The sequence below is a fragment of the Elgaria multicarinata genome, chromosome 20, assembly GCF_023053635.1.
Source record: "Elgaria multicarinata webbii isolate HBS135686 ecotype San Diego chromosome 20, rElgMul1.1.pri, whole genome shotgun sequence".
NCBI lineage: Eukaryota > Metazoa > Chordata > Lepidosauria > Squamata > Anguidae > Elgaria > Elgaria multicarinata.
Genome location: NC_086190.1, coordinates 7,314,206 through 7,334,558, shown reverse-complemented (window position 1 = coordinate 7,334,558; position 20,353 = coordinate 7,314,206). Strand labels below are relative to the sequence as shown.

Here is a 20,353-nt window from a genome sequence, read left to right as displayed (position 1 = left end):
GTTAACATATAGTGTGTTATGTCTTCCACTTGTTGTTGACCACAGATACATAATCTCGATTCAAATGGTACCTTGTGGTAGCGTCCATCCAGCACTGCAGTTGGCATCACTTGAAACCTCAATTCAATGAAAGCATTTCTCAGGGGCAGTGGCCGCAACGCCAATTTGGCGCTCCTTCCCAGGCAGATGCTGGGAAGGGGCACCAATTCGGGATCCCGGGGCCTCGGGGGGCAGACCCGAGGCCGTCAAGACGGGGTCTAGGTGCGGTTAGAGATTGACTTCAGTTTAAATTTTGGGTACCTGCCTGCTCTGTTGCAGTGGCTCAGCCAAAGTGGGCACCTGTGGAACAGACAACGCATTCCACACTTCAGTGTCTTTTTATTAGCTAAGATCTTTCAACCTAGAAAATATTTGTTCAGGCAAGTTTTATCTTATGGCTTCTCTACACATTCTTTTCTTTAATTCTCTGCATGATACTGTTTGAAGAGGGATTGGGGGGCTGGAACCGATGGTGCTTCTCCTACATCTGGCAGGCGAGTGAGAGCACACCTGCCCCACCTGCCCCATTTCCAAGCGCATTGGATGTCCACACAGGACCATGATTGAATAGGATTTACAGGCCTAGAGCCAGATTATGAGAGTACCTCCCCAGATAAAATCTGGAAATTGAGCAAACAACCGGGGCCTATGTGCGCTGTTTCCACCCATGTGTCACTACGTTACTCCCCTAAGGGAATGTCCCTTGATCTTCAAAGTGGGGTGTTAATTTGGTTGCTAGAAGCTCAGTTTGCTACATTTGTAGTGCCAACTCTAAGAACATAAGAAGAGCCCTGCTGGATCAGACCAAGGGTTCATCTCGTCCAGCACCTGTTCACACGGTGGCCAACCAGCCGTCGGCCAGGGACCAACAAAGCAGGACATGGTGCAACAGCACCCTCCCACCCATGTTCCCCAGCAACTGGTACACACAGGCTTATTGCCTCAAATACTGGAGATAGCACACAACCATCAGGGCTAGTAGCCACTGATAGCCTTTGCCTCCAGGAACTTATGCAACCCTCTTTTAATGCCATCCAAATGGGTGGCCATCACCACGTCTTGTGGTAGCGGATTCCATAGCTTAACTCTTCGCTGTGTGAAGAAGTCCTTCCTTTTATCTGTCCTCAATCTCCCACCCATCATCTTCATGGGATGACCCCAGGTTCTCTAGTATTTTGAGAGAGGGAGAAAACAGTAAACGTTGCCAACTGTAATCCTTTTTGTTAGTCTTAGATTTTTGCTGCAGTCCCTTTCACCACTAATAATGTATTATTATTATTATTATTTATTTATTTATTTATTTATTTATTTATTTATATAGCACCATCAATGTACATGGTGCTGTACAGAGTAAAACAGTAAGTAGCAAGGCCCTGCCGCATAGGCTTACAATCTAATAAAATCATAGTAGAACAATAAGGAGGGGAAGAGAATGCAAACAGGCACAGGGTAGGGTAAGCAGGCACAGAGTAAGGTAAAACTAACAGTATAAAGTCTGCACAACATCAAGTTTTAAAAGCTTTAGGAAAAAGAAAAGTTTTTAGTTGAGCTTTAAAAGCTGCGATTGAACTTGTAGTTCTCAAATGTTCTGGAAGAGCGTTCCAGGTGTAAGGGGCAGCTGAAGAAAATGGACGAAGCCGAGCAAGGGAAGTAGAGGCCCTTGGGCAGGCGAGAAACATGGCATCAGAGGAGTGAAGAGCACGAGCGGGGCAATAGTGTGAGATGAGAGAGGAGAGATAGGAAGGAGCTAGACCGTGAAAAGCTTTGAAGGTTAACAGGAGAAGTTTATATTGGATTCTGAAGTGAATTGGAAGCCAATGAAGAGATTTCAGAAGCGGAGTAACATGGTCGGAGCGGCGAGCCAAGAAGATGATCTTTGCGGCAGAGTGGTGAACAGAAACCAACGGACTGATGTGGGAAGAAGGAAGGCCAGTGAGAAGAAGGTTGCAGTAGTCCAACCGAGAAATAACCAGCGCATGAACAAGCGTCTTGGCAGAAGAGACAGACAAAAATGATCGAATCCTGGCAATATTATACAGGAAAAAACGACAAGATTTAGCTACTGCCTCTAAATTATGCTCATGTAACAATGACATGAATGTTCTTTTTTTTTGGTAATTTTCTAAAAGTGATCCATGTGTTCCAATTTACTTTTGAGTCTGGTGATGTTTGCCTCTTTGGGCTTGGCTTCGTTACCACCGGGGTGCCTAGAATCCAACTGGTAGAGGTTCCGAAGCTAAAGAGGACCGAATTAACGTGGGGCAGGTGCCCTTGCATGGTCAGGATGGGGAGGCAGATCCGCTCTTGCTCCCTGGCATGTGCACAGATGCAACCAGGAAAGCATTGTCTGTTTCAGCCTTTTTTCTGTCAGTTTCATCAAGGGCCATAACTCTTTAATGCTTATTTTTGTTTTCACCGAGAATGCATTTCTTTTTATTAAGATGCCCGAGCAAGGTTCATGCAGTGCTTGACTGCTTCATGTAATTCTTGATTGTAGTGCTGCACTCTCTCACAGTGGAAGCCCTGGAGCCATCCCAGAAGAAAACGGGACGTTTCTGGATGGTGCACATAAAGTCAGTGAGTGGCACGAAGTTCTCACTGGCGAAGAGGTTCCATTTGCATTTGAAGCCAAAGGAAAACTGAGACACAGGTGATGTGTATTGGGATCCCATTGGGATTTATCACTTTGTCTGCCATTGTAAGATGTGGACTGAGAAACTGTAGTTTGATTTTAACCAGCATTTTATATGGCCCCAGTCCTCAGGATAAGGACAGCCAAGACTGAAATGTAACATGCATCGTTTGTTTTTTGTGCAAGATTTGGCTGGTGCTTTCCCAAGAAACCGGTTTTCTTGCCTTATTGATTATGAATTGTGAAAAATAGGAGCGGTCCTGGCCAGTGGCTCAGCTTGATGTTGATGCTGCATTGGCATGCCAGGAGAGGTGCGGCTGGAGCTTCCTTGTTTGGTATGAGAGCAAATCATTTTTTGTGAACCGCCCAGAGAGCTTCGGCTATCGGGCGGTATAAAAATGTAATAAATAAATAAATAAATGAAAATCCTTGCCTATAACAAGAAGCCGCTTTGGGTGCATTTCCCTGTGGGGTTTCTTGTGAATACTCAGGGCACAGCAGGGGCACCGTGTGGCTTCTCGTTACTTGTGAATCCTAAGACAGCCCATGGGTTGTGGTGGCCGTTTGGGGTAAGGAGATCCAGCCGCGGTTTAACTCCCCCTATTGCCAAGGAAGGCAGAGATCGTGTGACCTAGATTTTTGTCACTAGGCCTGGTGCTGCTAAACTCCACCCAATTATTTTTGCTAAACTCCACCCAGTTATTATTTAAGTTATGTAAAAATGAATAACTTTATGTATTAATATTATGCACCAGCTTTTAGTTATCCCCTGCATTCTACTTGGAAAATTGTATACATTATTTATACAAAAAGAGATAATGCTTTCCCCCCCTGGTGATATTGTGAATTTAGACCTGGCCCTGTTATAAATACAATCAGATTCATTCGTTTTTGCCTTATTCTGAAACTAACAGGCATACACACGATCTACGGATTCACCAGCTGCAAGTGAGAGTAAATGGCTGGGAACCAGTTAGTCCAGTGTCCGTAGACAAAGTAGGAATATTTTTCCGGTATGCGGCCCCTGACAAGAGCACGTCTTTCTCTACTGTAAGTTCTTATTCTGAGTACCTTCTTTTTTATTTTTTTAATGGTAACTGTTGGAAACCATCAAGAATGGTATTTATTTATTTATAATAAAATAAAATAAAATGTGGTCAACTGGCAGAGAAGGGCCATTGACACTTTTGGCTCAGCTGATTGTAATATGGCCTTGGCTCAGTTATTTCTCTGGACAGTTGTCCATAGGAAAACTTGCATCGCTAATAATACTTAACACCAATAATAATAATAATAATGACAACAACATAATAATAATTAATATAGTGATGATGATGTATTAGAATGGTGATTTACATGCAGGGGTATACTGGAAGAAGCCCTTGCTGGCAATAAGGAAAAAACCAAAACCTTTGGTGCAGTTACTGTGAACACAAGATTAAATGCATTTTTCCCTTTGTGTACTACTGATAGAAAGAATCATAGAATAGCAGAGTTGGAAGGGGCCTACAAGGCCATCGAGTCCAACCCCCTGCTCAATGCAGGAATCCACCCTAAAGCATCCCTGACAGAGGGTTGTCCAGCTGCCTCTTGAAGGCCTCTAGTGTGGGAGAGCCCACAACCTCACCAGGCAACTGATTCCATTGTCGCACTGCTCTAACAGTCAGGAAGTTTTTCCTGATGTCCAGCCGGAATTTGGCTTCCTTTAACTTGAGCCCATTATTCCGTGTCCTGCACTCTGGGAGGATCGAGAAGAGATCTTGGCCCTCCTCTGTGTGACAGCCTTTTAAGTATTTGAAGAGTGCTATCATGTCTCCCCTCTTCAGAAAATGCTGAAGTTAATAGCGTTAACATAAATTGTTTGAAGAGCTGATTGTCGTTGGTGCTAAGGCGCAGGAGACAGAAAAGTTATCAAAAGCTATGTTTTGAAGGATTAGCCTAGGTTGGTTTAGCAGTAGATGAACTGTCTAGATTCAGAGATATTCTCTTCAAACCATAAGTTGGTCCTCTGAAGCATCTTAATTACCCACATGTTTAGTTTTTTAATGGTTTTTAATGCTTTATGTGTGTATGTTCTGTGTTTTAGAATTTTAAATTTTGTATACTCGTTTTTATCTTAATTTTAGAATTTCTGTAAACTGCCCAGAGAGCCCTGGCTATGGGTGCGGTATATAAGTGTAATAAATAAATAAATAAAATACAGATAAACTAGCTGTATCAGGAAAGCTGAAGTTGGTGTTGAAGGGAAAATCCAGAGATTTGTGGGTTGGTAATGGTGCTGCAGTCCCATGACTGAAAATAGATTTTACAATCCTTGCCCTGATTTCCTGTGGCTCGGTCGCTGAAAAGCTAGCCAGCACAGCAACTACCTAATCAGCCCTTACCTGTGTGAAGGGAAGAGAGGGATGAGTTCGTTGGCTTGATGCCTCCATTGCATCTTCGTTGTCGGCTTCGTTCCCCTGCACGTGATGGGAAGGTGGATGTCTGCAGTGAGGAGAAGGCTCTGTCTATAGAGGCTCCTTGCCAGGCGTAGAACCCGGGCTCCCTGCTATAGGCATTCGCTTCCCCCAATGCCTAGAAGGCGATTGGGAACATGACAGAGGGAGTGAGGCCCACTGAGCTTATTTCTTCTCATCTGATGCTCATCATGGGGTAGGGGGAGAGATCTTAAACCACTTTCTATCTCTTGGTCATGAGACGTGAGCCAGTACGTTCCAGGGACTAGACTGTCCACTACGAAGATGCAAAATTATAGCACGATGTTGTTGGTCCTACCAATAATGCAGAACAGCAGGGCAGAACTGTTGAAGGTGGCTGTTCCACTACACAAAATGTTTTACTACATTTGTAGGCTTTCCGGAGGGAACAGGGCAGACAAAAGCCTGGCCAAGCAGCCTTAAAGAGCCTTTGGATGTGGACTTGGAGACATAGATTGTAGCTTTATCCGATGATATAGGATTAAAGGGGACTGTTAGCATCACAAAACGTTCCTGTCTTTTGGGGATTTGAGGTAGGGTGGCATGGAGCTTTTGGTAGAGATGCACCTATGAATTAATTCAAGTGTTTATTGGCCAGGCAATTCTGCATTCTATGATGGATGCCTTCTGCCTTTCTGGAGGGGAGATTTGGTAACATGCCAGTCCTTCAAAGACTTTGCATTTGTAGGTCTGGAGCGGTTGAGGATGTTTGTTTATTTATTTATTTATTTATTACATTTCTATACCGCCCAATAGCCGGAGCTCTCTGGGCGGTTCACAAAAATTAAAACCATTCAAAGTATAAAACAACAGTATAAAACCATAATATAAAATACAATATAAAAGCTCAACCAGATAAACACAGCAGCAATGCAAAATTACAAATTTAAAACCATGTTATTTATAATTTATAGATTGTTATAGATTGTTAAAATGTTGGGAGAATAAAAAGGCTACCTGCTAAGATGTCCTCTCTAGGCATACATTTCTAGTCATATCATCCTAGGCATAGATTTCTAGCTATCATTCTCTGGTCTCTGTCAAACAGATCCCTCTTAGAACAGATATGTGCTCTTCTTTCTGGCACTGATGCTTTTACCACTGTCTAGGTAGCAAAAGAGCAGAAGGGCAAAAGCTCGCTTGATCTTGATTTCAGTACGAAATCAAGGAAGCAAGGAAAATTGGCAGCAAGGAAAATACATGCCAAATCCCAAACAGCTTAACGGGGCAATGAATCTGATCCTGTTGGATATGTGTATTTATGTGTATGTATAAATATGTGATTGTATTGTGCTATTTTTCTTTTTGTGTATATCGTGGTGGCCTAGGGCTCCAAGCAATAAAGTTATTATTACTCTATTAGAAACAGGTATTTTGCCATTTAATATCTATTATTTAGGATCTTATTTTTGTTGAGTGCAGCAAAATGATATGGTAAATAATACTTTGCCAAAGGGATGCTTCTATGTACAGTTCTTACACATTTCTGACAATGGACTTCTTCATTGACTGTGGAAATGGTAGAAAACAAACAGGGTGTTCTCCTTTTACTTGCTAATCTTCTCAGCCCTTCCTATGGCTAGCTGTTTGGGCCTGCTGTTTGCCGGAGAAATATTGTGCTTGTTGAAGGAACTGATAGGCTCCCCAAAGACCACCATTGTGTTCTCATTTCAATCTTTCTTTCCTAGGTTGGCAGCCCAATTAATAGAACAAATATCATTCATCCACAGGTGTATGTGAGTAGCGATGCTTCTCTATTCCCACCCCTTTCAACTTTAATTGTGGTCATTGAGCCCTTATGATGGTGTCTTGCTGTCACTGGAGTTTGATCTGATTTGATTATGAAATCATTTGGCAAAGCAGAAAACAGAACAGAGAGCCAGCGCTTCCGTCGTGGTTAGACTCTTAACACTCTCTGGCCCTGTTCAGATGATCCGCTAGGCCACAGTGGTTCAGTGTTTTAAGATAAACACGATGGCTTAGCGTGTCGTCTGAACCGTGACATAGCGGGTTGTGCGAACCATTCTTAACCATGGTGTCTCCGTTAACTGTGGTTTAAACACGCTCACAAACTATTTGCGGCAAAGGGGTTAGCGGCCTAACCATGGCTTAGCATGTTGTCTGAACAGGCCCTCTGTGTTAATAGTGTCGGACTAAGACTGGGAAGGTGCAGGTTCAAAGCCCCCCACCCACTCAGTCATGGGCTGCAGTGGACCAGTTATTCTCTCCCAGCTTTAACCTGCCTCACAGGGTTGTTGTGACAATAAAAAGGAAAGAAATATGTATGCTTCTTCCTTGGAAGTAGTGCAGGGTGTTAATGTTTTTTTTTAATTTATTTTATTTATTTAAGGATTTTTATGCCGCCATTCAGCCAAAAAAGGCTCTCACGGCGGCTTACAAAAGTATTTCTTGACAGTCCCTGCCCACGGGCTTACAATCTAAAAGACATGACACAAAAGGAAAGAGGATTGGGGGGGGAGGAGGAGGAGGAGGGGGAAAAGGAAAGCAAATTCAGGCACTACAGTCTTAGTTGCAAAGTTCAGCAGTGACAGTTGGTAGCAGGAGGGAGGGGGCTCTCAGCTGGAGCTGGACCCAGGCACGGTGGAGAGGTGCCTGGCTGCTGCTTCCTCCCTCACTGGTGGCCTCTGCAGAGACAGTTGACAGCAGGAGGGAGGGGGCTCTCAGCTGGAGCTGGACCCAGGCACGGTGGAGAGGTGCCTGGCTGCTGCTTCCTCCCTCACTGGTGGCCTCTGCAGAGACAGTTGGTAGCAGGAGGGAGGGGCTCTCAGCTGGAGCTGGACCCAGGCACGATGGAGAGGTGCCTGGCTGCTGCTTCCTCCCTCACTGGTGGCCTCTGCAGAGACAGTTGGTAGCAGGAGGGAGGGGCTCTCAGCTGGAGCTGGACCCAGGCACGATGGAGAGGTGCCTGGCTGCTGCTTCCTCCCTCACTGGTGGCCTCTGCAGAGACAGTTGATAGCAGGAGGGAGGGGGCTCTCAGCTGGAGCTGGACCCAGGCACGGTGGAGAGGTGCCTGGCTGCTGCTTCCTCCCTCACTGGTGGCCTCTGCAGAGACAGTGGGTAGCAGGAGGGAGGGGGCTCTCAGCTGGAGCTGGACCCAGGCACGGTGGAGAGGTGCCTGGCTGCTGCTTCCTCCCTCACTGGTGGCCTCTGCAGAGACAGTTGACAGCAGGAGGGAGGGGGCTCTCAGCTGGAGCTGGACCCAGGCACGGTGGAGAGGTGCCTGGCTGCTGCTTCCTCCCTCACTGGTGGCCTCTGCAGAGACAGTTGGTAGCAGGAGGGAGGGGGCTCTCAGCTGGAGCAGGACCCAGGCACGATGGAGAGGTGCCTGGCTGCTGCTTCCTCCCTCACTGGTGGCCTCTGCAGAGACAGTTGACAGCAGGAGGGAGGGGGCTCTCAGCTGGAGCAGGACCCAGGCACGATGGAGAGGTGCCTGGCTGCTGCTTCCTCCCTCACTCATGTTGGTGATGATGATGGTGATACACTTTTAATTAAAGCTGTGTTCTCACTAGGATGGCTGAGAAATTCATTTGCTTGTCTTTTCAGTGCAGAATTACCAGATTTGCAATACCTAAACTCAAAAAACCCCAATGCGTTTAGACATCTAAAATGCATACTTTTCCAAAGCTTGCAGTGCAATTAGAAAAACAAAACACCCCATCATACAAAATTATTATATTTGGAAAAATGTCCCCCCCCAAATACTTTATTCATTGGGGAAAACCCTTTCATTTTTTTTCTTTTGCACCTTTGAAAAAATGCACACAAAAATGTGGACAACTGAAAAAAAATATTACCAAAAGGAATCTATACACGAAGGTCCGTTCTAGCTGCTGCTGTTCCAGAGTTTGGACACGTCCTACGGTTTTTGCAAATTGTTTTCATCGATTTTCTTCCTTTTTAAATATTACAGTTTTCTTCGTTGCCTCCAGTCCGAGTGGTATTTGCTGTTACCATGGAAGGCAGTGCTCGGAAAGTGATAACTGTGCGTTCAGCCTTGATTGTAAAGAACAAACTGGAAATTCCTATGGAACTCCGGCTAGACAGCCCTTCAGCTCCTGACAGTAAGTGTGGTTCAGACCCCACTGGGCTACAGTGTTCCAGGCTGGGTGTGTTCCCATTTGCTTTCCGGATGATGCGTGTTTCAGCACGGACTTTCTTCCAGCTGTTCATTTCTCTGTTACGGGGGTGTAAGATAGTTGTGCTTGGGGAATTCCTCTTCCAACTCCTAGAGAGGCCTGCCTGCACATGTATTTGAGAGTAAGCTCCATTGAGCACAGGGAATTTGCTTCCAAGTAGACATGCATAGGGTTGCACTATTAAAGACTTAATACATCTAGGCTCAGTTTGGACAACATGTTAGTCAACGGTGGTTTTAGAACTCCACAGTGGAGTTGTTACACCATCGAGAAACGTGTTGTCTGGCAGGAAAACTCCCCACAACGGTGGAGAAGTGGGCAAAGTGATGGTTCTAGTGTGATTGTGGAACACACTGAAGCTTTCCCCTCCTGCACCTTGCCTTAAGCAGCATGTCACAGAGCGCCTGGAGATTCCAGAGCGAAAGACCAGGCAGGGAGAGTTGACAGTACTATTGGGGTCACAAGTTGAAACAAGCAGCCTACATCAGAGACGTGAGAAGGGAGAGCAGGTTCTTCAACGGAAGTGCGTTCAGAGGCCAAGACCGAAAGAGATGGACCCAGTCACAAGGAACGAGGGAGCTCCATGAGCATCATTCCAGAGAATGGGAAGAGGGGGCGAGCCACTTGCCAAAGCGAGTCTGCCAAAGCCTCACTGATCAAAGGCAGCTTGGCCCACAAAATGGTAGTAAGACCCCAACGGGGAGACAAGGCTCTTCTCACTCTCCAGTTCCAATCCTACCAGTCATTAATGGGGACTTACTGTGCAAAGACTTCTAGAGGCAAGTTAGGAATGTAGGGGTGGAGGACCTCCTAAGGATTTCATGCCGCCAGATGTGCTTCTCCATCCACTCCAGGGAGTGCTCTTTGGGATGGTCCTCTGTCATATCTGCCTCCATATTAATCTCTCCAGCTTATCTCATGAGGGTTTATCATTATTAATATGTGTAGGAGGTCTTTCCCCCCAATTGGGAAGGAATATCTCTTCCAGAAGAGACTCCTCCACATAAAGATGATTTGCCCAGCCCTGCCTCCATCGGAATCTCTCAGACCTGGTTATGTTTGTGCCCAAGTGGCCTTGTTCAATGAGAGGACGTTTTTAATACCTTCACAGAGCTAAAAAGAAAGTGTTTCCAGGAAACACATTTTAGAAGAGGAAGAAGTTTATGAATTGTTTCTCTTGGAGAAAGGTTCTGCTCTGAAAAAAATTGTGTCGCCTTTCTCCCTTGCTTACAGAGCCTGTCGTGCTGCCTTCGGTGATGCCAGGGGATTGCTTTGCTATTCCCCTGCATCTCACATCCTGGCGACTGCAGGCCAGGCCAAAGGGAATGGGAGTTTTCTTCTGCAAATCTCCAATCCATTGGACAAACGTTCAGAAGACTTCGGAGGTCAGTAGCAGCAAACGGGAGTGCCATGCGATGGAGTCTGAAAACAGCCGATTCTTCAGGTGATTGAGTCTGGCGGAGGCTGCAACTCCTCCCTTCTCTCTCCGCCCCCCTCCCCCCCCCCCGCCCTGGTACTGATGGGAAGGATGCTGTGCTGGCAAAGTTTATTGAGAAATGGGAAGCAGGGGCCTTGGAATGGGACACACTTGAATTGCCTTGTTTTCGAGGCCTTCAGTGGAGAGGTGCCTGGCTGCTGCTTCCTCCCTCACTGGTGGCCTCTGCAGAGACAGTTGGCAGCAGGAGGGAGGGGGCTCTCAGCTGGAGCTGGACCCAGGCACGGTGGAGAGGTGCCTGGCTGCTGCTTCCTCCCTCACTGGTGGCCTCTCCAGAGACAGTTGACAGCAGGAGGGAGGGGGCTCTGAGCTGGATCTGAACCCAGGCATGGTGGAGAGGTGCCTGGCTGCTGCTTCCTCCCTCACTGGTGGCCTCTCCAGAGACAGTTGACAGCAGGAGGGAGGGGGCTCTCAGCTGGAGCTGGACCCAGGCACGATGGAGAGGTGCCTGGCTGCTGCTTCCTCCCTCACTGGTGGCCTCTGCAGAGACAGTTGGTGGCAGGAGGGAGGGGGCTCTGAGCTGGAGCTGGACCCAGGCACGGTGGAGAGGTGCCCGGCTGCTGCTTCCTCCCTCCACTGTTGCCACTGAGAATACCACATTCAGTGGAGAAAAGCTTTTCAGATGCTAGGGAAGAGAACATTCTCTGTCCCTGCTGGCGAGGGCTTAAATCATTAAACTGATGGAGAGGTTTGACACCCAGCAAAGTGGTCCGAGGTGCCGAACGGTTAGAGAGCAGCTTGTGTCTTCTGTGGTGCACCTGGCCCCATGATAATAGCATTGCTTCAAAGGACAAAGTTCAGCCACGCAATTTGGCTGCTTGGTGTTTATTCACGTGCATCTGTCTTTCTCTATAGGTTTTGTGTCGCTATAAAGAAAGAGAATTATCCAGATTACATGCCCTCCAGCATATTTTCTGACAGTGCTAAGCAGATTTTCAGGCAACCTGGGCACACCATTTATCTTTTGCCAACTGTGGTAATCTGTAACTTGCTACCTTGTGAACTTGAGTTTTATGTTAAAGGGATGCCAATTAACGGAACACTAAAACCTGGCAAAGAGGCACTGCTGCACACAGCCGACACCTCGCAGAACATTGAGCTCGGTAAGGCTAAACCGCACCCTTTCGCTGCTTCTTGCTGGTACAAATGCGATTGAACGCTGTGGAATGTTTAGTCCCAGTGCAAGCAGCTCTGGCCCCAAAGAAGGGAATCACTTCCTTCCTATCTCTCCTCTCTCATCTCACACTATTCCCCCGCTTGTGCTCTTCACTCCTCTGATGCTATGTTTCTCGCCTGCCCAAGGGTCTCTACTTCCCTTGCTCGGCTTCGTCCTTTTTCTTCTGCTGCCCCTTACGCCTGGAACGCTCTTCCAGAACACTTGAGAACTACCAACTCAATCACAGCTTTTAAAACTCAGCTAAAAACTTTTCTTTTCCCTATAGCCTTCAAATATTGAGTTTGTTCTGACTCTATACTGTTAGCTTCTCCCTACCCGGTGCCTGTTTACACTTCCCTGTGCCTGTTTGCATTCTCTTTCCCTCCTTATTGTTTACTACAACTTTATTAGATTGTAAGCCTATGCGGCAGGGTCTTGCTATTTACTGTGTAATCTGTACAGCACCATGTACATTGATGGTGCTATATAAATAAATAAATAAATAATAATAATAATAATAATAATAATAATAATAATAATAATAACAACAGTTATGAACTCAAGACTGTAGACAAGACATGTCCCTGATAAACAAGGGGTAGGTATCAGTATGCTCAGGGAAGCCCAGAAGTATGCCGAAGTACAAAATAAAAGACACCCCCCCCAAAAAAAATCAGCCCTTTGAAGCCTGAGCAGGCTCAATAGCCAGGAGATGTTGAATCATAGAATAGTAGAGTTGGAAGGGGGCCTATAAGGCCGTGTAGACTGTTAGTTGAGGAGGGGGGAACTGGGGATGGAATGGCCTGCTAGAGGAGGGTATGGCTGGCTGGAATCCGGACCACAAGTAAGCCCACTAGGGGGTGAGTATACATTGCAGGTCCCACTTGTCATCTTGTGTTGATTGGAGGGTGGTAGTGGAGAGGACAGATGATTGCAGAATACATCAATTAGACGTGTTATAATTAATTAATTAATTAATAAATAGAGCTATGTACTTGATATTAAAGAGACTGCTATGCACTTCCTTTGTCTTCATTTTATATATCCTCCTTTTGGGATATTTATTTATTTATTTATTTACCGCATTTCTATACCTCCCAATAGCCAAAGCTCTCTGGGCGGTTCACAAAAGTTATCCATGTGGTCTCTTCAATGATCACGTGACAACAGGTGAAGAGACCCATGGATAGAATCACATGATCTGGAAGCTTTAGGCTAACATCTAGAAAGGGGGCAACACTCAGTGCCTGGGTGTGAGCGTGGGGCATCGATTGACCAAGCTGTGTGTTCTGTGTGGCCCCCACACGGCCAAAAGAAATCCCCACTCACCCACCTGGGGAAAGGTGCCTCTTGGGAACTGTCAAGGAAAGAACACAAGTTTTCTTTCTCCTTTATTTCAGGGGTCTCCTTAGAAAACTTCACACACTGCAAGGAGCTACTGATACCACCAGGAACACAAAACTATATGGTGCGGATGCGGCTGTATGATGTTAACAAGCGCCTGTTTAATCTCACTATAAGGATTGTGTGTCGAGCTGAAGGCTCCTTAAAGATATTTATTTCAGCACCGTATTGGCTCATCAACAAAACAGGTGATCTAGCCAAACTTTCTATGAATTCTAGTCAGGATCATTCACCTGAAAATGTGATGTCTGCTTTGTACTGGCTTCAAGTACAATCTGTAAAGAGTGAGTCATTAAAGAGGACAGCTGATGCTAAGAATATCCGGCATCAAAGAACCCACATCCATCTTCTAAATACCCTGTGTCTAAATTTGCATGCAATGGCATTCCATGCTCTTGTCTGTGTGCCAAGGTAGCAGTGCCCTGTGCAATGCGCAGGAACTCTGCTGTCCTGTGGCTGCAACTCCGTTTTAACAGATTGCGAATTGGTGTGGCTTTTATCTGTTGGCTTCAACATACCTTTCTTTAAAAATTTGCAAACAAGAAAAAAAACAGACCCAAATTACACATACCAAATTCAACACATTGCAAATACATACACCAATATAATCTGAATTGACCAAGTATACACATCTAATACATACTTATACACATATTTTTAAAAAGACAAAATTGCTTGAAAGTCTTCTTTGCCATTCTTTTGAAAAAAGCTCCAGTTTGAACAATGTTTGTTTGTGCCGCCCCTATTTGGTGCACCCGGCATTTCCCGTCCCCTAGGTGAAATTGCGCAGGATTTTGGAAGTGGATTGGGTGCCTCCCGCCTAGGAGAAGCTGCCTGTGATTTTGCAAACTGATCTTGCAAACCTTCAAGGATTTAGAGTAGAAGAGCGATATGATCCCATTTTGCCATGAGCAAATCTATTGGTGGGCGAATTAAACCATGGTGCCTTATAGATGACATGAAAACCCACGATGGGTTAAATAACCCTGACTGCGGGCAAATAACCCATCATTCCTGACAGACGATACAGTAACCTACAATGGGTTAAATAATCCACAATGGTTTATTTAACCCATCGTGAATTATCATGTCGTTCGAAACTAGTCACTGGGTCGGTTCTCAAAATCCAAATTGCTGGGCACGATTTCCATAATCACTGCCCGGGTCTGGTTTGTCATGTTGTTCAAAGCTGGGCATGTTTCCTCCTCCAATAAGCCACCGAGGTTTGGATGACATGCCCGGACAGTTGTTATGATCACGCAAACCAGGTCAGTATTTAAATAACATACGTTGTATGTCTTGTTTTGGAACAGGTGGTTCTATCTAGTTCTGTGATTAAAAGTACACAGGCAGCGGCCTAAAGTGAAAATACATATATAATATTACCCTTTTGCTTCTAATCTTATCCCATTGCTTTTAAAGGGTTGCCGCTCATCTTCAGACAAGATAACGCCAAGATAGACGGGGCAGGCCAGTTTGAAGAACATGAGCTTGCCAGGAGCCTAAGTCCCCTCCTCTTCTGTTATGCTGACAAAGAACAGCCAAACCTGTAAGCCTCAGGGGTTGGGATGGACAGTTGCACGAAAAACATGCGCAAGCAAAGTGCTGTCTAATAGCATTTAGCCTGTGATACCGAAAGCTGACAATTTAATTAATTACTTGGCTTTTTATGGAAGCAACAAAAATGGGTGTGAGCCATGCTGTAGAAGACAGCCCAATTATTGGTAGTGTAGTTTTGGTTTATTTCTTTGTTTCTTTAAAATTCCCTGCTGTGCTTTGAACATGAATGTTCAGAACATAAGAAAAGTCATGCTGGATCAAGCCAGAAGCCTGTCTGGTCTCAGCATTGCATTCCCATGGTGGCCATCCAGATGCCTCTGAGAAGCAGGACACGGTCATAGTAGCACTTTCCCACCTCACGTTTATTATGTGTGTCACCCTGAGAGCTTTGGACATAGGGCAACTCCTAAACTAACTAACTAAATGAATAAAACTATTCCCCAGCACCTGGTTTTCAGAGGCATATATGTTAGCTAGAATTAGTCTAATCATGGGAATGTAAGATGGTTTGGAGCCCTCCACCCGAGGCCGTAGACACCACTTTGACCTTGGAAGGGGACTCTTAAGTTCAGATCCGCCACTGGCTGCTTCCCAAGATTGCAAACATGGTCTTGGAGAAAGAGAGAGGGCAGCGTTACAGTGGATGGGGAGGGGAGAAAAGAGGCCAGGATATGAGAATTCCCATGGCCTGTCCAGCCCCAGCCCCCATCAGCACACTCTCTCTAGACAGGCTCAGAGGCCTGTCTAAAGGATGATTTCGTAAAAGGAGGACGGAGTGCCGAAGATTGCCTCCATGACCCTCTTCCCACCCTGTTAGCGTAGCCCGGCAAGGCATAGGATACTCTGAAACCTCCAAGATCGGAGGCTTCCTTCTCAGGGAGGAGGAAGAGACTTCATGACTTTTTTTGGACTTCGCTTTAGTCTAGATTGAGTTTAGTGGCAATATAGAGTGTGTGCAGTGCAGTGGTTGAAGTATTGGATTTGGGAGATCTGGGTTCTAGTCCTCACTCAGCCGTGGAAACCCACTGGGTGACTTTGGGCAAATCACTGACTCTTAGCCTAACCTACCTCACAGGGTTGTTGTTGTGAGGATAAAATGGAGCAGAGGGAGACCACATAAGCCATTTTGGATTCCTCGCAAGAGGGAAATGGTGGGATATAAATATAGTCAGCAGCATAGTTGAGAAGTTGCTACAGTATTACGTCAGGTATAATACATTTATAATGACTATATAGGTGGTACCTGGCCACCTCTTACACAGGTGTTTATCAGCCTACTCTTTACCTTTGTATTGTTGGGGTGTGTGTCTTTCATAGACATTAAGGGTCAGACATGCTGTGGACTGAGGCATCTTAAAATATGTAATGGATTCTAACTGAAACGAAACTAGTAATTGTGATGATGTGAAAATGCTGCTAGGCGATTCAGTGTCTCATCAGAGTGTTTGGAAGAATTGGCACTTGGCAATTCGTTTCCAGGGTTTAAAATCCCATCCTAAATATATAAAAAAAGTTCTGTCCCAGACAATAAAGAATTTATTATTTTAAGAACGTGAGACTTATTTATAGTAAACAGATCTGACTGGTTTGGTATATTTTATGCCTTAAAGGAGTGTGTGATACGGACGACATTGCTGGTTACTCAGCTGCCTTTTAGCTTTGACTTTCGTAAAGAGGCAATGCTGTACCCTAATGAATTTTTACCAGTTTGTAGATTCTACCAAGGCTCATCGAAAGTGACAATATTGTTTGCTAAATTGGCATGTCCTTCTGCTTTGCTGCAGTTGCACAATGAGAGTTGGGAGAGGAATCCATCCTGAAGGTATGCCGGGCTGGTGCCAGGGCTTCTCACTGGATGGAGGAAGCGGCGTCCGGGCACTTAAAGTGATCCAGCAAGCAAACAGACCAGGGCTTATTTATAATATTGGTATGTATCGTTACAGTTAATAATTGAAGTCGTAATATAGAACAGTTCGTTTCCTGATTGATAACTGGGTTTTCCCCCTAGGATTGGCATCTAGAGTGGCTAAAACTATTTAAGCGTGTTCAGAGGAGGGCAACCAGGATGATCAGGGGTCTGGAAACAAAGCCCTATGAAGAGAGACTGAAAGAACTGGGCATGTTTAGCCTGGAGAAGAGAAGATTGAGGGGAGACATGATAGCACTCTTCAAATACTTTAAAGGTTGTCACACAGAGGAGGGCCAGGATCTCTTCTCGATCCTCCCAGAGTGCAGGACACGGAATAACGGGCTCAAGTTAAAGGAAGCCAGATTCCAGCTGGACATCAGGAAAAACTTCCTGACTGTTAGAGCAGTGCGACAATGGAATCAGTTACCTAGGGAAGTTGTGGGCTCTCCCACACTAGAGGCATTCAAGAGGCAGCTGGACAACCCTCTGTCAGGGATGCTTTAGGGTGGATTCCTGCATTGAGCAGGGGGTTGGACTCGATGGCCTTGTAGGCCCCTTCCAACTCTGCTATTCTATGATTCTATGATTAAAATCCATCACAAAATCCAATGGTCCGTGTTCTGGTTTTGACATAACGTTAAATTTGTGCACTCCAGTGCAGCTTCAAGGTGGAGATCAGAAGCTTTCACTTACATTTTCAGTTAGTGGTTTATCTTTAGTTTGAACCTGAACCTATGGTTTAGGAAAACGAACCAAGATTAGTTGGCTTCCCCCATAAACTGTAATTACGGCTAACTACAGTTTGCCTGGGTTTCGTCACAACAACAAGTTGTGGTTAATTGAAAACAGAAGCAAGAGCTTCCAATCTCATGGTCACATTGAAGCAGGAGGGGAAGTTTATTCACATAACCCTAAGCCATAGGATAGTATTGCATCCAAATAAGGTCAGTACCTAAAAGCAGTCATAATTAATTAAATTCAGAGCAATAAGCTAATTCACAACAATTCAGAAAGGATTAAGAGAGCAGAGAATAGTAAAATAGGGTAAACTATATCTCTAGCATCAGCTCCCCCCCCCCCCCCCCCCGGTCCTCAATAGCAGGAAAGGGACAAATTTATTTAAATATTTTTAGGCCACCTTTAAAGTATGGGAAGGAATTTGCTTCTATGTGTTTCTTCAGTGGGAGCAGGGAACAGAGATATTTCTGGAAGTGTTAGTTACTCATCTGACTGAAACTGATACGTGGTGTATAGGTTTCTAATACATTTGGTGTTCTTGTGAATGAAGATCATGCCTAGAACAAATCTTTCAGCAAGGCTTTTTCTGCTGTCCTTGGCTGCAGATTGAGTTGGCGGTCAACGCCACAAATGAAAACATCAGGGTTTGTTAAGCCACAGTTACCTGTTACACGTGAACTGGAGAAACTGCGGTTTAAACTCAGATTTCAACCCAGGTTCAACTTTGACATCCTGGTTTGAAGTCTGAGATTAAACTGGTGTCCTTGTTCAGTCCTGATCTAATGAAGAAAATGTCTTAGAAAATGTGAAAGTTTTTAGGGTTCCAGATACTTCTTTCTAACGGGCTGCATTTATTACCAGGTATTGATGTCAAAAAGGGCAGAGGTCGCTACATTGACACTTGTATGGTAACATTCGCGCCTCGCTACCTCTTAGATAATAAATCCATGCACAAGCTTGCCTTTGCACAGCGAGCATTTGCTAGAGGACAGGTAAGAACGCTTCTATCCCTCCTGACACTAACAGCCTGCCCAGTGTTTTAATGTTTATGTCATAAAATACTCTTGTGACATCATAAAGATGCCCCCATAAAGCCCACAATCTGTTAGCCACAAGACTGTATTTTGGTATTTTCTGCAATGGACCACCTCTCTGGAATTATCTTTTTTAATTCTTCTCGTTTGTTTGTTTTTGTTGTAGGCTGCAATCCTATACACATTTTCCTGGAAGTAAGCCCCATTGAACTCTGTGGGGCTTCTGTCCAAGTCAATAAGTATAGGATTGCACTGTAGATGAAGTTCCAAACTGCACTTCAAGATAAATGGTCTTCCCAAGGCGATTTTCAATAGTCAGTAAATAAGTATCATAAGAATACACAAAATTTGTAATAGCGGCAGATGAAACCGTTACAACACCTTAGCCTCATATTCAGAAAGCCAGCAACATGGCAAACATGTAGGTGGTTGACTCTCTTTCATTGAGGTTATACCAGTTCCAGTATTAACCCCTATAAAAGGAAAATGCCCAGAGTGGCATGTTAACCATGCCGTGTGGTTTATTTTCTTCAATAAGCCACCTTGAGAACCCATGGCTTGTTGTTGAGCTGTTCAGCCTGGTTAAGAAGCCACTCTGGCTGCATTCAGACAACATACTAACCCATGTTTCAACAAACAACTCATACTCAAGCACTGAGTGTGGGTTATCGTGTTGTGTGAACTGTTTTGTGTTAGAATAGTCTAAATTGGTAGCTTTATAATAGATACAACAGGACTGAGTGTCTTGCTAGCAACGATTTGAGAACAACGTGGACTAAGAAACTGATGTGTTTCTACTGCTGCTGCTTAATTGCTTGTGCCATTTAGACATGCGCTTTATGTGTGTATGTGTGTGATATTGTTCTTGTACAAAATTCATCATCTGTAAATACTGTTATAAATAAATAAATAAATAAATAAATAAAATGCCGTGTGTGTTGTCATCAGGGAACTACCAATCCAGATGGCTACATCTCCACCCTGCCTGGTTCAAGTGTTGTGTTCCACTGGCCACGCAACGATCTTGACCAACTCTTGTGCGTTCGGCTAATGGATGTTCCAAACTGCATTTGGTCTGGAGGCTTTCAAGTCAACAAAAATAATTCCTTTCATATCAATATGAGGTAGTTATCGGATGGGTGATTTTACTTTAGTGCTTTTTTTAAAAAAAATCTCTGTCTGTCTTAAAAGCAAATGACAAGTTTGTTGTTGATCCTGCAACCTGAATTTGGCATAGACAGTATCTTGTCATGACATTTTTAGAGAGCCAGATATTCTTATGAACTATACATGTATTTCCGTTGGGGCTCCCTAGTGGGCTGGGGTATGGATTAGCTTTTCAATCACACGGGAGCTTTATTCAGGAGATGGCTTGTCTTGTGTATTCTCATCTAAATGTACAGCCCTCTCTATCACAGTGGTTCAGGTTAGAGTATGTACATCATACAGATAAAATACATTTCCTCCTTCTTAAAACTTCAAGTTCCAAGAACAATGCAGAATAAAAGGAAGATGATGGAAAGACAAATTTGCCCTACCTGTTGCCACCCAGTGGTCCAGACCCCGGGCGTTCTCTTTTCTCTCCACCAGGAGGCAGAGTCATTTGACGAAAAAGACCAAATCCCCTCTCACTTCCAGCTCCCGTGTCTCTCAGAGGAAAGGGCATATGCATGTTCCAGTCAGGCAGTGCTGATTTGGCCACCAAACTAAAAGGGTCCTTGCGTGTGCAAAGCTCCGAATTCCACAGCTGTT

The 20,353-nt window shown here is 44.9% G+C and overlaps 1 protein-coding gene across 9 annotated transcripts in view; it reads left to right on the top strand.

The window, feature by feature from the left end:
- Window positions 1-20,353, top strand: part of VPS13D (vacuolar protein sorting 13 homolog D) — a 168,732-nt gene that overhangs the window by 68,841 nt on the left and 79,538 nt on the right. For all 9 annotated transcript variants that reach the window (XM_063145240.1, XM_063145235.1, XM_063145241.1 and 6 more), the window contains 11 exons: window positions 2,537-2,689; window positions 3,586-3,721; window positions 6,837-6,884; window positions 9,080-9,230; window positions 10,539-10,749; window positions 11,656-11,903; window positions 13,357-13,548; window positions 14,783-14,909; window positions 16,705-16,847; window positions 18,429-18,559; window positions 19,550-19,725. In XM_063145240.1, the coding sequence (XP_063001310.1) occupies window positions 2,537-2,689; window positions 3,586-3,721; window positions 6,837-6,884; window positions 9,080-9,230; window positions 10,539-10,749; window positions 11,656-11,903; window positions 13,357-13,548; window positions 14,783-14,909; window positions 16,705-16,847; window positions 18,429-18,559; window positions 19,550-19,725 (1,716 nt within the window). The remainder of the gene's footprint in view (window positions 1-2,536; window positions 2,690-3,585; window positions 3,722-6,836; window positions 6,885-9,079; window positions 9,231-10,538; window positions 10,750-11,655; window positions 11,904-13,356; window positions 13,549-14,782; window positions 14,910-16,704; window positions 16,848-18,428; window positions 18,560-19,549; window positions 19,726-20,353) is intronic.